The 15,330-nt window shown below is 48.3% G+C and overlaps 6 protein-coding genes across 6 annotated transcripts; 3 read left to right on the top strand and 3 right to left on the bottom strand.

Annotated features, from left to right (window-relative positions):
- Positions 1 to 512: 512 nt before the first annotated feature.
- BO87DRAFT_421711 (uncharacterized protein) lies at positions 513 to 1,030 on the top strand (the record flags this gene model as incomplete). Its single annotated transcript, XM_025627072.1, has 2 exons — positions 513 to 584; positions 824 to 1,030. The coding sequence occupies 2 exons, from the start codon at positions 513 to 515 to the stop codon at positions 1,028 to 1,030; spliced, it is 279 nt and encodes a 92-aa protein (XP_025484072.1).
- Positions 1,031 to 2,622: 1,592 nt separating this feature from the next.
- On the bottom strand, positions 2,623 to 4,338 carry BO87DRAFT_403427 (cytochrome P450). Its single transcript, XM_025625771.1, has 4 exons — positions 3,942 to 4,338; positions 3,525 to 3,875; positions 2,834 to 3,492; positions 2,623 to 2,778 (listed from the first exon to the last, which is right to left on the bottom strand). The coding sequence occupies exons 1-4, from the start codon at positions 4,253 to 4,255 to the stop codon at positions 2,633 to 2,635; spliced, it is 1,470 nt and encodes a 489-aa protein (XP_025484071.1). The 5' UTR covers positions 4,256 to 4,338; the 3' UTR covers positions 2,623 to 2,632.
- Positions 4,339 to 4,757: 419 nt separating this feature from the next.
- Positions 4,758 to 8,228, top strand: BO87DRAFT_442857 (uncharacterized protein). The gene is made up of 3 exons (XM_025628071.1): positions 4,758 to 5,216; positions 5,272 to 7,768; positions 7,840 to 8,228. Exons 1-3 carry the CDS (start codon positions 4,968 to 4,970, stop codon positions 8,199 to 8,201), a joined length of 3,108 nt encoding a protein of 1,035 aa, XP_025484070.1. The 5' UTR covers positions 4,758 to 4,967; the 3' UTR covers positions 8,202 to 8,228.
- A 51-nt stretch (positions 8,229 to 8,279) lies between these two features.
- BO87DRAFT_455333 (kinase-like protein) lies at positions 8,280 to 9,779 on the bottom strand. The gene is made up of 5 exons (XM_025628627.1): positions 9,558 to 9,779; positions 9,172 to 9,500; positions 8,777 to 9,117; positions 8,556 to 8,718; positions 8,280 to 8,494 (listed from the first exon to the last, which is right to left on the bottom strand). Exons 1-5 carry the CDS (start codon positions 9,740 to 9,742, stop codon positions 8,319 to 8,321), a joined length of 1,194 nt encoding a protein of 397 aa, XP_025484069.1. The 5' UTR covers positions 9,743 to 9,779; the 3' UTR covers positions 8,280 to 8,318.
- Positions 9,780 to 10,782: 1,003 nt separating this feature from the next.
- BO87DRAFT_372716 (exosome non-catalytic core subunit RRP40) lies at positions 10,783 to 12,185 on the bottom strand. The gene has a single exon (XM_025622358.1). It carries the CDS (start codon positions 11,939 to 11,941, stop codon positions 11,102 to 11,104), a length of 840 nt encoding a protein of 279 aa, XP_025484068.1. The 5' UTR covers positions 11,942 to 12,185; the 3' UTR covers positions 10,783 to 11,101.
- A 186-nt stretch (positions 12,186 to 12,371) lies between these two features.
- On the top strand, positions 12,372 to 14,768 carry BO87DRAFT_372714 (ribosome-associated complex protein SSZ1). Its single transcript, XM_025622357.1, has 5 exons — positions 12,372 to 12,561; positions 12,668 to 12,704; positions 12,772 to 12,898; positions 12,954 to 13,725; positions 13,787 to 14,768. The coding sequence occupies exons 1-5, from the start codon at positions 12,472 to 12,474 to the stop codon at positions 14,459 to 14,461; spliced, it is 1,701 nt and encodes a 566-aa protein (XP_025484067.1). The 5' UTR covers positions 12,372 to 12,471; the 3' UTR covers positions 14,462 to 14,768.
- Positions 14,769 to 15,330: the final 562 nt, after the last annotated feature.

Raw genomic sequence — 15,330 nt, 5'->3', positions numbered from 1 at the left:
TTATCCGGAGTTGGTAGGTATCAAGCATCAACATATGTAGGTTTCGCGAGATTGAAGAGGTATTGTGCGGAAACGACACTAACCTTCCTAGGATTCTTGGGCATGGTTATCGATAATTCCCCTTATCCTAGTTGCTATGCAGTGATGCCATCTCGTGGATGCATGATACCAAGGATAGTAGTGTACTGCGCATTTTCGAGGGATTTGGATAGTTTGATCCTTCTGGATAAACAGCTCTGAAGTCTGCAATAAAGTGAGGCATTTATGCAAGCCTATCAACGTGCGAAGAAGGCTATGGGATCCCAAATACGGCTCAAAATACGAGAAATTGAAACACGCTTAATGAAGCATGCATAGACGATTGAATGAATCATCCGGAAGTAATGATAATTCAGGGCACGGCTCCAAGCAAGCGCTCGGACGGGGTTGAAACCCGAGGGGAGGGGAGATCTAGACGATCAAACTCCGTAGATAGCTTCATCACACACTGTATGGCTTATCAGCAGAGTAGAATGGATCACTGCCTCCGCATTAGGATTCATGCATACTCGCGTGCTTTCACGGGCTTCATGCACAAGCAGCGAGTACGTATGGTTGGGGATAACATGGTCAATCGCGGATCTAACTGGGATACATCCGTCTCGAATGCTATATAAGCCCCTTTGGCCATCGCCCAACATTCACAGATATCATCAACCTCAGACAAGAACAATTTCAGACTTTACTCAAACCACACTTCTCAAACAAACACCCTTCAAGATGGTAAGATAAGCCTCGCACATCTTCAATCACACAGAGCATACCTAACTAATTGGCTTTACAGCCTCAATCCACCTCTACCGCGCCCCAGGAGAGAGCCCAGCCCTGGAAGGCCATGCAGGAAGTCCAGAACCTGTTCAAGCCCGAGGTGCCCGCCGCTGCTGAGACCGCCGACAAGGCCGACGAAGAAGAGCCCTTGAAGCTCAACTTGCTCCGGGCTCAATTCAACTCCGCCAGATCCAACATTGCCAATGTCGAGGAGAAGCACTAAGCTGTGTCGTCTTAGTTGGGAATGGAGGAAGGAAGGATGCTAGGGAGAAAGGTCTGGCCGGATCTATGTGTCATTCCTTTGTTATAAATGAATACTAGCTTGCCTTCCTGTCTTGTTGGGAGGACAATATAATAACTGTTCACGCAAGTTGAAGTATCATTTGCACTGTAATGAATTGCCAATTAAAGTTAGATATGACGAACCAGATGTTGCTTCTTCCTCGTAATTGCCTGTTATTAACGGCATATTTCATTGCAAGGCTACCGTTATGATACTTTTTCTGCTCTTTCTTTTCTGGGCTGTTTTTCTCCGCTGAGGTCCCACGTATCCTCACATGTAGGTACAAGATCAATCTGCGAATTCAGGCCTGCGAAGGAAATCACTTTGCACTCAAAATCCTTCAATAAATAGCAAAGTATGTGTTCTTGATCAATTCGAAGATTTGAACGCCCTTTGCTCTATTCACATTATCATACATAGTATAGATCGAGCACAGAGAGAACGCATCAGAAGGCAAAATTTTTTTGAGAAGACAGTAGATATCCAACACCTCCAGGAACCAGACAGCATTCCCAACCTTAGTAAACGACAATATCGCCAACCATTACAAATCGAGAGCACACAACAGCGGTTTTGGTTCTGTCATAGTTTTTATCATCACAAAATGCACATATGCAGCCGGACACAAAGTCGAACAGCATACGAGTCTAGACACATGCGCCCGGGTTAACCCCCTCCGTTATCACCACTCTAATTGCTGACAGGGACCAGTAATGCCCACGAGAGATGGATCCTTCGTTGATCTATAGTACTTTCTGACACTCCAATGCAACATCTCCACTTCTTACCGTTTACTTACAAAGCGGGTAGGGATAGATAGGTCCGGAGGAAAGGGGGGTTGGGACTCCGACGGCCCACCGACGGAAGGATTCTCAGCTAGGGTCATAACCCGATAGCATCCTTCCACTTCAGTACCTATTACAGGGAGTATCTACGCGGTATGTTACAATCAACCCACAGCATATGACGTATGATAGGTTTGATTGCGTCTAGCGTCTGGCTTTGGTCGAAAAGACGGTGCAGGAAGGGGTTTCTTACGCACACGCGTGTGTGTTCATTGCTGGATTGAAACCTACCGGATCCCCAGTATCGAACCCATGATGTAATTGTTTTGTTTAGGTCGCAGATTTGAGTGGCGCAACGTTCTAGAGCTCTTATCTCTGGACTGTGGTAACATGTTTCTCCATATTGTGCTGTGGATTTGTGTATAGACTCCTGCGTGATAGCAATTCCTCACCGGAACACCAGCTCGGGATGGCTGGATGATCAAAAGACTTACATTGTCGATCACCAATAGCAGGTGCGTTTGACAATATGAAGAAAATGTTGAGTGGAAGACTCTGCAGCATTGAGGGACTACTTTGTCATGTCTTTGCTCGCAAACTAATTACTCCTTTCGAATGTTGTAAGCGTAAACCATTATCCTCACGTCAGCGCCACTGCTGTGCGGGCGCAATTACACTTGAAAGCAGAGAGTTACTCTGCACAAGCAACTACTAAAACATATAGCTAGTTTGTAATCATTTCACTCTAGATAGTTGGTTATGTGAGCCGTCGGAATTTCAGCTGCAGACAACCTGCAATAGGACCCGCGGAAAAGGCATCCACCTGTTCCACATTTCCTGTAAATCCATCATCCAGGTAAGTCTCATAATCCATATAGATGGTTGCAAGTAGCTCTTTTATGACTTGTTATTATTACATTGTCAGCGCGTTCTTCGATCGAGGAGAAGTGGGACATACCACGCATGGAGAAATGAGTGCCAATGCATACTCGCGCGCCGCTTCCAAAGGTCCAAACCCACTTCCGCATCTCCGCGATCGTGTCCTCGTCTGCTTCGAGCCATCTACCCGGGTGCCATTTTTCCGGGGACGGAAAAGGAACCGGGTTGAAGTGAAGGGCCCAGGCAGAGGAGCTGACGATGGTGCCGCCGGGGACATCGAACTTCCCCGCGAGCCGGCAGCCAGAGTCCGGCACGACACGAGGAAACGGGCCAGGACAGGGTGCCCGTGTCCGCATGGTCTCGGTAACGACAGCATCAAGCACGGGTAAATCCGCAAGGCGATGAGCCAGGCTCTGATCGCTAGATTCGGCCAGACTGAGGAGCTCTTTCCGGAGCGCCCGCTGGCAGTCTGGATGTCTCGATAGCTCGTACATGGTATATGCCAGTAACGTTCCCAGGCCAAGATGACTTGCCGAAAGATGATCATCGCACTCAACAGCGATGTAAGAAGCCATTTCGTTACGCGGCATCTTGGGGTTGGCGGCTTTGAAAGCATCATAGAAACTGTCATACAGGCTCGCGGTGGAAGAATGCTTGGCGGGATGCCTCCTGTAGGCATCTGTAATCGCTCGTGTGAGCCACGCTTGCCATCGAAAAGTGGCATCGGGATTGGGCAACCTGTTGCCGATCAAGCTTGCAAGGTAGGTAACGGCCAGTAGAGGGTGGTCCGCACAGAAACTATCTTCGACGCCGCTGAGGCCAACGTTGTGAGGTCGTTCTCAAATCCCGAGTCCCGTAAAGTATCGGTCGCGTTTTCGCTGCCAAAGAGCCAGCCTGAGGCAACGTCAAGGGTGCAGCATTTCGCCTGCTGATAGACATCGACAGAGGTACTAGTGCTTGCCCACTCTGTCATTTTCTCTTTAAGGTGACTCGATACGCGGGAGAGGACACTGCCGAGGGGTTGAGAGTTGAGAATGTACGAATTGGAGTAAGGGCGAGAAAGCATACGTTTACGCTCCCTGTGCTCGTCGTTGCCTGTCATGGTGACCATGTAGCCAACCCTGGATTCGGTTAGACATCGACTTGTATCATTCAATCTGGGAGTTGCGAATGCATCAGGGACTTACTGATCGAACAATTCATGGTAGAAGGATTCATCTTTGTCGAATTTGCTGTTGTAGATTGTGCGAACCCCGTCATCGATGCAATTTACACTCACATCACGGGGTCCAATCCGAATGACTGGTCCAAGGCGACGATGGAGTTGGATTCGAGTCCGATTCTCCAGATTCCGCCATCGGAGTGACAGCAACCACAGGCGTGAATAGGGGGCGGAGAAATGAGCATTGGGAATGTCTTTCAAGCTGGAATTGTGGTTGCGATGGAATGAAGCAACGATCCATGATACGATGAAAGTGAAGCCGACGACCACGGCAAGCATGTCTTGAGGAGAATAATATGAAGAATCCAGGGCTAATCTGAGCGGCGACTGCGACTGGAAGCGTCCCACCCGCAGTACTTATTCCTCCATCATAGAATCGCGTCAATTGCGAATCCAGTGATCCGATAAGGAGCCGAAATTTGGCCCAGCATGACCAAAGGACATAAGTACAGAATGCAGTCTAGATCTTCTTAGTCACCTAAGGTCTGAATCCCACCAGACCATCTCATTCGGCATTCTTGCTGTGCCGTGCCATCCGCGCTATCCCTAAGGAATTGTCGGGCTGTTCCGAATGATAAGTGGAAGGAATATGCAAGTGGACAAGCGGGGTTATGATACACAGGCTGTGTAAAGTCAAGTCTGCACGGGTTTAATTGCATGGCGTGGCATTAGTGGCTTGGTCTTGTGTGCACCAGACTGCTGATCTGTATAGTTCCTTTTCTTTTCTTCAACTTTGTCGCCCCTGCACGCAACATTCGACCAGTCTCCCTACTCGCCTCTATTTTTATATCCTCTCTATAGTATCAGAATCAGTTGTCGATGGAACCGCTCGACTCGCGAATCTCACTAAGTCCCTCAGATACATCAGCGGATCTCCGTCTCGGTTAGCATAGTTTAGACTGCTGCAGCTCCAATTTCCAGTCACAGCGCATTAAATTCGCGTATCTTTGATCACAAGAGAGCTATCACGTACAGTTCGAAGACGGAATACATGGGAGAAGCGCTTCGCTTCGACTCTGTTGAGCTCATTTCGGACACAATGGAAAAGCCGCTGTTGGACAATCGCTCATACCGAGTGATTCAATTACTCAATCAACTAGAAGTCCTTTTGATACACGATCCAGACACTGACAAAGCTGCCGCTGCTATGGATGTCAATGTTGGTAGCTTCAGCGACCCGGATGATCTGCCAGGGACCGCGCACGCGGTGGAGCATCTGTGTTTTATGGGAACGAAAAAGGTGAACAGACGATATGCAGAGCTATTGGTAGCCCAATACTAACATTCTTGTCTAGTATCCAGAAGAGACCGAGTATAGCACTTATCTGGCCAAGTATGGTGGCTCCTCCAACGCCTACACGGCCTCGACATCGACCAATTACTACTTCGAACTATCTGCAAGTTCAACATCAAATATTTCAGAGTCATCCGCAAGCAAAAAGGGGCCTAATGTTTCAATTTCCAAGAATAAGTCACCTCTCTATGGCGCCCTCGATCGTTTCTCGCAGTTCTTCATTCAACCACTCTTTCTCGCCGATACCCTAGATCGCGAACTGCGCGCAGTGGATTCAGAAAATAAGAAGAATCTTCAAAGCGACACGTGGCGCCTTGAACAATTAGGCCGTAGCACTTCGAATGAAAAGCATCCCATTCACAAGTTTGCTACCGGCAATTATCAGTGTTTGTATGAAGAGCCGGTATCGCGAGGCGTCGATATTCGGAAGCGCTTTATCGAGTTTTACGACGCCCACTATTCTGCGAACCGTATGAAGCTTGTTGTTTTGGGTAGAGAACCACTGCAGGAGTTACAGGGCTGGGTTGAGGAGCTCTTCTCTAAAGTACCGAATAAGAATCTGCACCGTTTGAGGTGGGACGGTATACCAGTCTTGACTGAATCCGAGCTCACGACACAAATATTTGTTAAACCAGTGACAGAGCAAAGACAGTTAAACATTGATTTCACCTACCCCGATGAAGAAGATCTCGTCGACTCCCATCCCAGTCTATATCTGGAGCATCTAATTGGCCATGGGGGCCCTGGCAGTGCTCTCGCTTATCTGAAGGAGCTGGGTCTCGCGGACTCTTTGTCGGCTGGGGCTTCTACTCTGTGTCCTGGTTCAGCACTTTTCTGTATTGACGTGAGACTTACAGAGAAGGGCGTTTGTCAACACCGGAAGGTCTTAAAGATCATCTTCCAATATATTTCTATGCTGAAAGAGAACCCACCGTCTGCCTGGATATCGGATGAAATAAGCCGCCTAGCTGAGGTGGAATTCAAATTCAAGCAGAAAGGCCCTCCATCCCGAACTGTTAGCGGTCTAGCCCAGCTCATGCAGAACACTTGTATACCACGCGAGCAGTTACTCAGCTATCCTCTCATTCGCAAGTTTGATCCAGAAAGCATCCAGCGTGGTCTATCGCATCTACGGCCTGATAACTTTCGATTCTTTCTTGTCGATCAACAGTTCCCGGGAGATCGGAACGCAAAGGAAAAGTGGTATGGGACCGAATACAAGCTCGAAAATATACCCAATGATTTCATGGAAGAGCTTTGGACAACCGCACAGGCTCCAAATCCAGAAAGTCCCCCTAAACTTCATTTACCAGCTGTGAACGAGTTTATTCCTCAACGATTAGATGTTGAACGAAAGGATGTCGCAGAACCAGCTCGTCAGCCTACGCTAATCCGTCACGACGACCATGTCCGTGTGTGGTTCAAAAAGGATGACCAGTTCTGGGCGCCCAAAGCCAATATAAAGATCCTTCTTCGGTCTCCCATGGTCGCACTCACACCAATGTATGCTGTCATGACGCGTTTATACGTTGATTTGGTCGAGGACAGCTTTGATGAATACGCCTATAACGCGGATAAGGCCGGTTTGAGCTACGATATATCAGAAAACGCACAGGGACTAATTATAGAGCTAAAGGGTTTCAACGACAAGATGTCAGTGCTTTTGAAGAAAGTATTACTGGCAGTAAGAGATTTGGAAGTCAAACAAGAACAATCCGACGTGGCCAAGGAGAGGGTGTGGAAAGCATATAAGAATTTTGACTACCTGGAGCCGTATCGACAAATCAATACCTTTTCGCGCCTGTTAATCAACGAAAGATCCTGGGCTCCTTCTCAACTACTCGAGGAGCTTCCAGCAGTGACAGCTGAGGATATACATTCATATATTCCGCAGCTGCTGCGACAAATACACATCGAGATCCTCGTTCATGGCAACCTATATAAAGATGATGCACTAAGTATAACAAATTTTGTAGAATCAACACTCCGCCCACGTCAATTTCCAAAAAGCCAATGGCCATCACGCCGCACAATTACGCTACCAAGCGGAGCAAACTACCTATACGAGCGGGTACTGAAGAACCCGGATAACATCAACCATTGTCTCGAGTATATCATCTCAGTCGGCTCTGTCTCGGACCGTTCACAACGAGCCAAGTTGCTACTTTTCTCCCAGGTTGTCGCAGAACCATGCTTCAGCACACTGCGCACAAAAGAGCAACTCGGATATATCGTCAACTCGGCTATAGGAGTCTACGTGACTACGGGTACGTGGCGCATCCTCGTGCAGAGCGAGAGGGATTGCAAGTACCTCGAAGAGCGCTGTGATGCATTTCTGGAAACCTTTGCGCATGAGTTGCGCGCGATGACCGACGAGATATTTGAAGAGCACAAGATCGGGTTGATCAACAGACTCTTGGAGAAATTGAAGAATTTGGACCAAGAAACGTCGCGGTTTTGGACTCAGATTATGAGTGGGGTGCTTGACTTTGAGCAAGGTATGATTGGGACTTTCATACTCATCATAATTACCCTGTGAATTGACTAACTGGGTGGACCGAATCTCCAGTATACCAAGAGGTGGAGCACATTGAACCACTTACGAGGAAAGACATACTCGAGTTCTTTGACCAGTACATTCATCCCTCTTCTTCAGCTAGGGCGAAGCTATCGATACATCTTATTGCGCAGACATCTACTAGAGGTTCTGCTGCTGCTGGATACAGTGCTGCTACTGAAGAAAATGTTGATGCTTCAGCCTTAAGGAGAGATCAAGACGCTGTAACAGTCAACGGACATAAACGTTCACTGTCCCCCGCCACTATTCCGATTGATAATGTCGGAAAATGGAAGGCAAGTCTGCCACTTTCGCCGGCTGCAACCCCAGTGAAAGGTCTAGCCGAATTCGAAGGGTTTGGGTCGAAGTCATGATGTCCGTTTGCGAGATCTTCGATGGACATGGAGAACGAATATTATCATAATTGATTGCTTTCTTTGTTCAAGTGCGTCCTTCTATCGACTAATTCAATGTAGAGAAAAAGTATATGTTCAAGTATCATAATCTGCATCCTGCTCTAACCTCAAGAGAGCAAGTGCTTCAGATGCCTCTATTCGACTCGACGGTACAAATCTCATCAATTTCCGAATGACCGAAAAAAGACGGTTACGTATCGGATCCGGCTCCCTTCTACTGAACCTTCTGTCTAGTTCAGACACCTGGTCGTCTTTCGATTCACTTAGCAAACATACGTGTTTCAGGTACACAGAGAATAGCATTTTACTCACCTTCTGACGTTTTTAGTTCACGCTTAAAGTTCATCTTCATGCATTCCCATATCGGCTGCCAGTCCTTCGGCAACTTTCCCACAAAGCGGATCATCTGTGAGACCAGGACTTCGTCTTCACCTAGGTAGTAGAATGGATATGATCCAAACATGAATGCATGGATCTCAATGTGATGTCAACTTCTTATCCTCTGCAGAAAAGGCAGGGATGGGGTTACTTACCATACAGCCAGCGCGCCATAAATCAACACGATAGTCAAAGGAATCGGTGAATATTAGCTCAGGGACCCGCAATTGCCCTGGCTGAGCAAGTACTTTAGGCTCGTTCCCCTGCAGGAACGCTTCCCCGAAATCGAGAATCCGAATATCTTCTTCATCTTCATCTACCCATGTTTCCCATTCTGCGGATTTTACTAGTTGTTTTGGTAGGCTGTTGTCTGGTGGCTTGCCGTCGAGTCGAGCTAGTTCTTCCACTTCTGGAGATCCGAGGACTGCGAAAAGCTCTTCTTTCGTGGCGTGCGAGAGATTGGTACAGCTGAATGCGATGTTTTCGCCGCTTATGTCTGTATCTTTGTCAGTATATTAGAGTAGTGGCATGTTTCTTGCAGGTGATGTACCCCCATGCCCCATGCCAGCTTCATGAATCAAGCTGATAGCTTCTAGAAGCTGCTCCGACATCCGAAGAATAATGTCCATCTCAAGGTCATCCCCAAAGGCGTGGTAGTCATCAACAACCTTACTGACAGAAGGACCTAGCAACTCGAATACAATACACGAGTGGGTACCATTAGGGCCCTGATGGGTAAATGAGTCGAGAACGGAACCAATGTATTTTGCAGACGGCTTTCCCTGGGAACGGTCTGTTAATAATTGTAGATTGTGAAGTTCTCGAGAGCCCTGGGAGGTATCTGCTCTCACGATCTTCAATGAAACCCATTGGTTTTTCCTGATAATATGTTACTTATAGTAGAGACATGTAGACGCTAGTTGGTGACAAACTCACTCTTTATCGTGCGCAAGCCACACGGTGGAAAACCCTCCCCAACCTAGTTTGTGTTGAATTTCGTAGCGACCATCCTTGAATGTGTCTCCCAGGGATGCTGGGTGGTATCCACCTGGTCGATTGTTTGATAGCTTTTCCTGTGAGTAGAGGAGATTGTTCTGCTCGTAGACGGACAGGTCTTCCATGACCTACCTGATGGTGGGATATGACGACTGAATTTAGAAGGTTTGTTCAAGTGGGTTATACTGGCGAATTCCCTCGACTGCTTGCCTCTTATCGAAGGTGTAGTTCTTTCTTTTAACTCTGTAGCTGACGCCTGCTATGTAGTATTTAGAATGCTTTGGGGTTGTATCCGGGCTGTGGGACCTCTTTAGACTGGGTGGGGGAAAGCCCATTTGTGGGGCCCGACAGGATCTTAGTGTCGATCATAGCATTCCGGACTTGCCCTAGATACTTGATATTGCCATATTATTTGGTTTCTGGAAACAAAGCCCCCTACTTCATTGTGTTTGACTTGTAGAAGAGCTGATGTGATATTACTTGTACATGAATAATTGAAGATTTTTTTTTTATCTTGTCTGATGTAAATGATAGCACAGTGCTAAAATACTAATATGCAATATATAGTATCTTCAACGAATGTGACTATTCAAGTAGTCAAGTGCCGGTGATACCACAATGTAAACTGGACAACAGAGCCAAAGAAAACGCTTTTCTACACGATGTATCATACATGACAATAGTGGCCAAATTCCCAAATTCCCTCCGGAAATTACGACAACAATCCCAAGAGCACAGATCTCGAAAAGTGCGTATATCCTGACGCACATTGAAGAGACAAATTACATGGAAAATATATAATATTACGAATTGCCCGCACATATACTGTTGGTAAGGGCTATTTGGCAGCTCCATACATGGCGAGTTTATCAAAATGGTTGCTTTATGCTTTGACTGATCGAACGCTTCTAGTCCTTATATTTCTCTCAACAGTATGAAAGAAGGCCAATTAAAATTTTCATATGTAATGCCTATGATTGGGGGTTTGTCTTCTCTATATCCCCGCAGTGTCGAAGGAGACTGTGACGACAGGATGGAGCGCTGTGTTTCAAGCGACAATCTCCCATTTGTATTCTTAGCTATAAGGGATGGATACTTCGCATGCTTAACTGCTATCAGGCTTTCTGGGGATTTCCTTTCTTGAATAACACTGACAATTGCATCTATCATGGTAGCTAAAACTCAAAGGGCTGTCAAGCACAGACACAGCAAACACGGAGCGATGCATGGACTTAAAAGTAGTGTTGTGAGCACTTTAGTATATGCTCGTAAGAGACTCTCACTGTCGAAGAAACTCCCTCCAACTCCCATCGAAGAGGTTACTCTGTTGGTCACAAGTTTCTACTGCTTAATCCAGGCCCAGAACAATACACCAATGTATGTACATCGAGTACCCACACTTCTGCTACATATCATCGCGCGCAAGAATCATCAAACAATGCATGGTATTATCACACGATCAATCATTAAGAGACAAAGCACATCTATACCTCAATCTTCATCTCCCGCATTATCCTCGATACCAACTTCTTCTGATCCGCCGGATTCAAATCGTGCTCATCAATCGTAGTCAGACACCGTCCCACAGCTACTGTCGCCTTGACGGAAGTTTCGCCTCCGCTAGAACAGTCGACCCAGACTTTACCATTTCTTCCCACGGCGATCTCAAAGCCGCCCGATTTCTCCAACTTCTTGCCCAATTCCTCCAGAACCACCAACCCGGCCACACCATCCTGTGAGTCCGAAGAGGATGAGCTCGCCCTCATCAACCTAGCAGCCATGCCAGTAGAAATATCGAACACCATTCCCCCATTCAATTGACCGAGTCCTCCAGGTTCAGCCTTGCCTGTCGCAGGGTTCACACAGGCCAGCTCAACCTCCGCGCCCGCACCCAGACCCACCGAGAGCACACGCGCGTAAACCAGATCGCCTTGTTTCAGCATCGGCCGGGTCTTCTTCGTCGCACCTTCGAAGGACAGTTGTCCCAGTACCGCATGGGGCGCTTGCGGCGTGATCATGCAGTGGAAGTAGTCCACACTGGAGTGGTGGACCTGTGCGATGACCAGGTCATTGATGGTAGGAATGTAGCGGCGATTCGGAGTCGAGAGGATAGATACAGCGTTCCGTTTGGTATCTGTGGAAAGAATGCCGGCTTGTGTGGCTGTGAGGACATGGCTGGGGGAGGATGATGCTTGAGGGGAAGAGGAGGGCGGTTGCGAAAGTAGACGGAGACCGGGGCCAAGTCTCAATGGCGCGGAATTGGTAGATGGGAGGTATTCTGATGGGATCTCGTCCCCGGGGAGAAGGATCAAGGGAGATGACATGTTGAATGTGTGTTTACCACTGGGGCCTGCAGTGGGTGTTGGAGATTCACGAATGCTGGAGTGGTTGACCGCGACGGGCAAAAAGAAGCGCAAATCCAAAGGCTTATCGGGTGGTGCTTATCTCCACGTGATCTAGCTCAATCTAGATTGAAGATGAGACGGACGCCACGATGGTCTGAGAGTGAACAATACAGGGTATACTTGCTGTGAAACTGTAGTGTCTGAGCAATCACCTCCTTATTTCTCCATATTAATTGATATATGTGGAGAATGATCAATCCCATTAGATTTTCGACGCTACTGCTGCATGACTGCCGAACTGTAATTGCACCGCCACATCTACTATCGATAAGCCCTCAGCCACATCTGCCCACCAATTGCAAACCAGCCAAAATTTTTTTCCTTCGGGGCAAAATGAAGCGCGGCGGTTCGAGAAGCAGCAGCCCGACTTACTTTGACTTGATTTCCTCCTCTTCTTCTTCCCTCCTCCCCCCAATCCCCTTCATCTCTTTTCACATCCTACCGTCAAGATGAGCTCCGAAACTAACGGCACTGCTGAGAGATTCGCCATCGGTATCTCCTTTGGCAACTCCTCCAGCTCCATTGCCCGCATCAACGCCGTATGTGAATTTTGTACCCTTCCCATGCGGATGCCCGCCCCATTGGGACTTTTACACCACCGCTGTGCAAAGTTGCGACAGACCGCTGACTTGACTTGGATTATAGGAAGGCAAGGCTGAGGTTATTGCCAACGAGGAGGGAGGTTAGTATAATTTAATGCGCTTTGAAAAAAGTCTTGTATTCGAACACTTCGACTTACACATCACCAGACCGTCAAATCCCTACCGTCCTCTCCTACATTGATGGCGAGGAATACCACGGTACTCAGGCTAAGGCCCAGCTTATCCGCAACTCCAAGAACACCGTTGCCTACTTCAGAGATTTCCTTGGCAAGGAGTATGTCAACTCGTTCTGATGACAACTAGGCGCACATGCTGACAGACTCGCACAGCTTCAAGTCGATAGACCCCACTCCCTGCCACAACTCGGCCCACCCTCAACAGAGCGACTCGACCGTTGCTTTCTCCATTTGCGATACCTCCAGCGAGACCCCCAACACTGTCACCGTCTCCGAGATCACAACCCGCCATCTCCGCCGTCTGAAGCAGTCTGCCGCTGATTTCCTTGGAAAGGAGGTCAACGCCGCTGTTATCACCGTCCCCACCGACTTCAAGGATGCTCAGCGTGAGGCTTTGATCGCCGCTGCCAACGCTGCTGGCCTTGAGGTCCTGCAACTCATCCACGAGCCCGTTGCTGCTGTCCTTGCCTACGACGCTCGTCCCGAGGCTGTCGTGACCGACAAGCTGGTCGTTGTCGCCGACCTTGGTGGCACTCGCTCCGATGCCGCCGTCGTTGCTTGCCGTGGTGGCATGTACACCACTCTTGCTACTGCTCACGACTACGAGCTGGGCGGTGCTCAGTTGGACAAGATCATCATCGACCACTTCGCTAAGGAGTTCATGAAGAAGCACAAGACCGACCCCCGCGAGAACGCTCGTGGTCTGGCCAAGCTGAAGCTGGAGGGTGAGGCCACCAGAAAGGCTCTCAGTCTCGGTACCAACGCTACTCTGAGCATCGAGTCTCTGGCTGACGGCATTGACTACGGCTCTACCGTCAACCGTACCCGCTACGAGCTGCTCTCCGGCAAGGTGTTCGCTCAGTTCACCGGCCTGATCGAGCAGGTTGTCAAGAAGGCTGGTCTCGATGTCCTGGACATTGATGAGGTTCGTTCCATCTAAACCTTTGTTGTTCATCCTGCTCGCAGCCCGATATTAACTTTTGCAGGTCATCTTCGCTGGTGGTACTTCCCACACCCCCAAGATCGCCCAGTTGGCCCGCAACATCTTCCCCGAGAAGACCACCATCCTCGCTCCCTCCACCTTCATTGGTGCCATCAACCCCTCCGAGCTCGCTCCCAGAGGTGCCGCTATCCAGGCCTCCCTGATCCAGGAGTTCGACAAGGAGGACATCGAGCAGTCCATCCACCCCATGGTTACCGCTACCCCTCACCTTCAGAATGCCATCGGTGTCGAGTTCACCTCTGGCGAGACCGTTGACTTCAAGCCTCTCCTGAACACCGAGACTGCTCTCCCCGCTCGTCGTACTGCGCAGTTCTCTGTCCCCAAGGAGGGCGGCGATGTCTTCGTCCGTGTCTGCGAGGGTGTTCGTGAGATCAAGGTTACCAAGCCCGAGCCCAAGCCCAAGGAGGAGAAGACCAAGACCGAAGAGGATGAGGATGACTCTGACTTCGACTCCGATGAGGAGGAAGAGGAGGAGATCCGCGAGCTCGTCTGGAAGACCGAGAAGCCCATTGCTGAGCTGGCCGTCAAGGGCGTCAAGGCTGGCAGCAAGGTTGAGCTGATGATCCACGTCAACGCTGACCTTGGTCTGCAGATCACGGCCAAGGAAGTTGGCGGCCAAGGTGCCGTCCGCGGTGCCGTTGAGGCTCCCAAGGCCTAGATTTTCCTTTAACGTATAATTTTCTTGCTCATATATCTTTGAACATCTCAAGACTATAACGATGCTTTTCCTTCTATGAATCGATCTAGATTTTTATAACCATTTGTTGAACGACTCCTATGACCCCTGTGGCCTCTTTGCAACTAACGTTGCATTCATTGGGTGCACCGGGCAGGACTCAGGGAATACGTTCTGCATTCTGTCTTGCTATGACTTATTGATGATGATGTATCGATGAAGGCTTCTAAAAGTATATAGAGCTGTTTTGAAGCACAATAGAAAGCCGATGTGTTTCCAGACTCATTTTCCTAACATATTCAGAAGTAACAATGTATGGGTCTAAAGTTGTGCCGTAGGATTTCACTATCTGCTTCTGTAGGGCACATTCTTCCACCTCCTTATGATCCTAAGAAGGTAGCACAGCGCAAGCACACAGTTATAATGGTAGATAGAATATAAGTAAAATAGTAACAAGAGACAAGTGGTGTCACAATCCATCCGCTTCACAGCATTGAGCTTGGGAAGTATACTCAACTATTCTTATACATTATGCATACAGTTGATTTCTCAGTGACTACTATATTGAAAATGATAGAATCCTTACGAACATAGTCATGTTCTGTTAGTCTTCATGCGTCAGTTCATTCTTTTCAGATAAATTGTATTACAATTAAGGGCGGATAGATATAAAGTAGCAAAGACAGTATAATACATGAAACTTGGCCGACTAAACAAACAGACATCCATCGTCAAAGAGACATTAATGTTAGCATGCGCGGATGAGCCCACTTGATTCGCTCGCACAGGAGGGCGCGGCTACTCAACCCGCAAAGAACAAGTCATAAACAATCAGATCCATACTCCGGTAG

The sequence above is a fragment of the Aspergillus neoniger genome (assembly GCF_003184625.1).
Source record: "Aspergillus neoniger CBS 115656 unplaced genomic scaffold BO87scaffold_3, whole genome shotgun sequence".
NCBI classification, from domain to species: Eukaryota; Fungi; Ascomycota; class Eurotiomycetes; order Eurotiales; family Aspergillaceae; genus Aspergillus; species Aspergillus neoniger.
The sequence above is the reverse complement of the archived record's forward strand: the minus strand, read 5'-3'. Positions and strand labels throughout refer to the sequence as shown.

Coding starts and splice junctions, on each gene's coding strand:
- BO87DRAFT_455333 (XM_025628627.1), bottom strand. CDS start 9,742: ATGGAAGACCTGTCCGTCTACGAGCAGAACAATCTCCTCTACTCACAG. Junction 9,501..9,557: donor TGGCTTGCGCACGATAAAGA/GTGAGTTTGTCA, acceptor ACATATTATCAG/GAAAAACCAATGGGTTTCAT. Junction 9,118..9,171: donor AGCTGGCATGGGGCATGGGG/GTACATCACCTG, acceptor ACAAAGATACAG/ACATAAGCGGCGAAAACATC.
- BO87DRAFT_442857 (XM_025628071.1), top strand. CDS start 4,968: ATGGGAGAAGCGCTTCGCTTCGACTCTGTTGAGCTCATTTCGGACACA. Junction 5,217..5,271: donor GTTTTATGGGAACGAAAAAG/GTGAACAGACGA, acceptor ATTCTTGTCTAG/TATCCAGAAGAGACCGAGTA. Junction 7,769..7,839: donor GGTGCTTGACTTTGAGCAAG/GTATGATTGGGA, acceptor CCGAATCTCCAG/TATACCAAGAGGTGGAGCAC.
- BO87DRAFT_403427 (XM_025625771.1), bottom strand. CDS start 4,255: ATGCTTGCCGTGGTCGTCGGCTTCACTTTCATCGTATCATGGATCGTT. Junction 3,876..3,941: donor TACCATGAATTGTTCGATCA/GTAAGTCCCTGA, acceptor AACCGAATCCAG/GGTTGGCTACATGGTCACCA. Junction 3,493..3,524: donor CGGACCACCCTCTACTGGCC/GTTACCTACCTT, acceptor GATCGGCAACAG/GTTGCCCAATCCCGATGCCA.
- BO87DRAFT_372714 (XM_025622357.1), top strand. CDS start 12,472: ATGAGCTCCGAAACTAACGGCACTGCTGAGAGATTCGCCATCGGTATC. Junction 12,562..12,667: donor CCATTGCCCGCATCAACGCC/GTATGTGAATTT, acceptor CTTGGATTATAG/GAAGGCAAGGCTGAGGTTAT. Junction 12,705..12,771: donor TATTGCCAACGAGGAGGGAG/GTTAGTATAATT, acceptor ACACATCACCAG/ACCGTCAAATCCCTACCGTC.
- BO87DRAFT_372716 (XM_025622358.1), bottom strand. CDS start 11,941: ATGTCATCTCCCTTGATCCTTCTCCCCGGGGACGAGATCCCATCAGAA.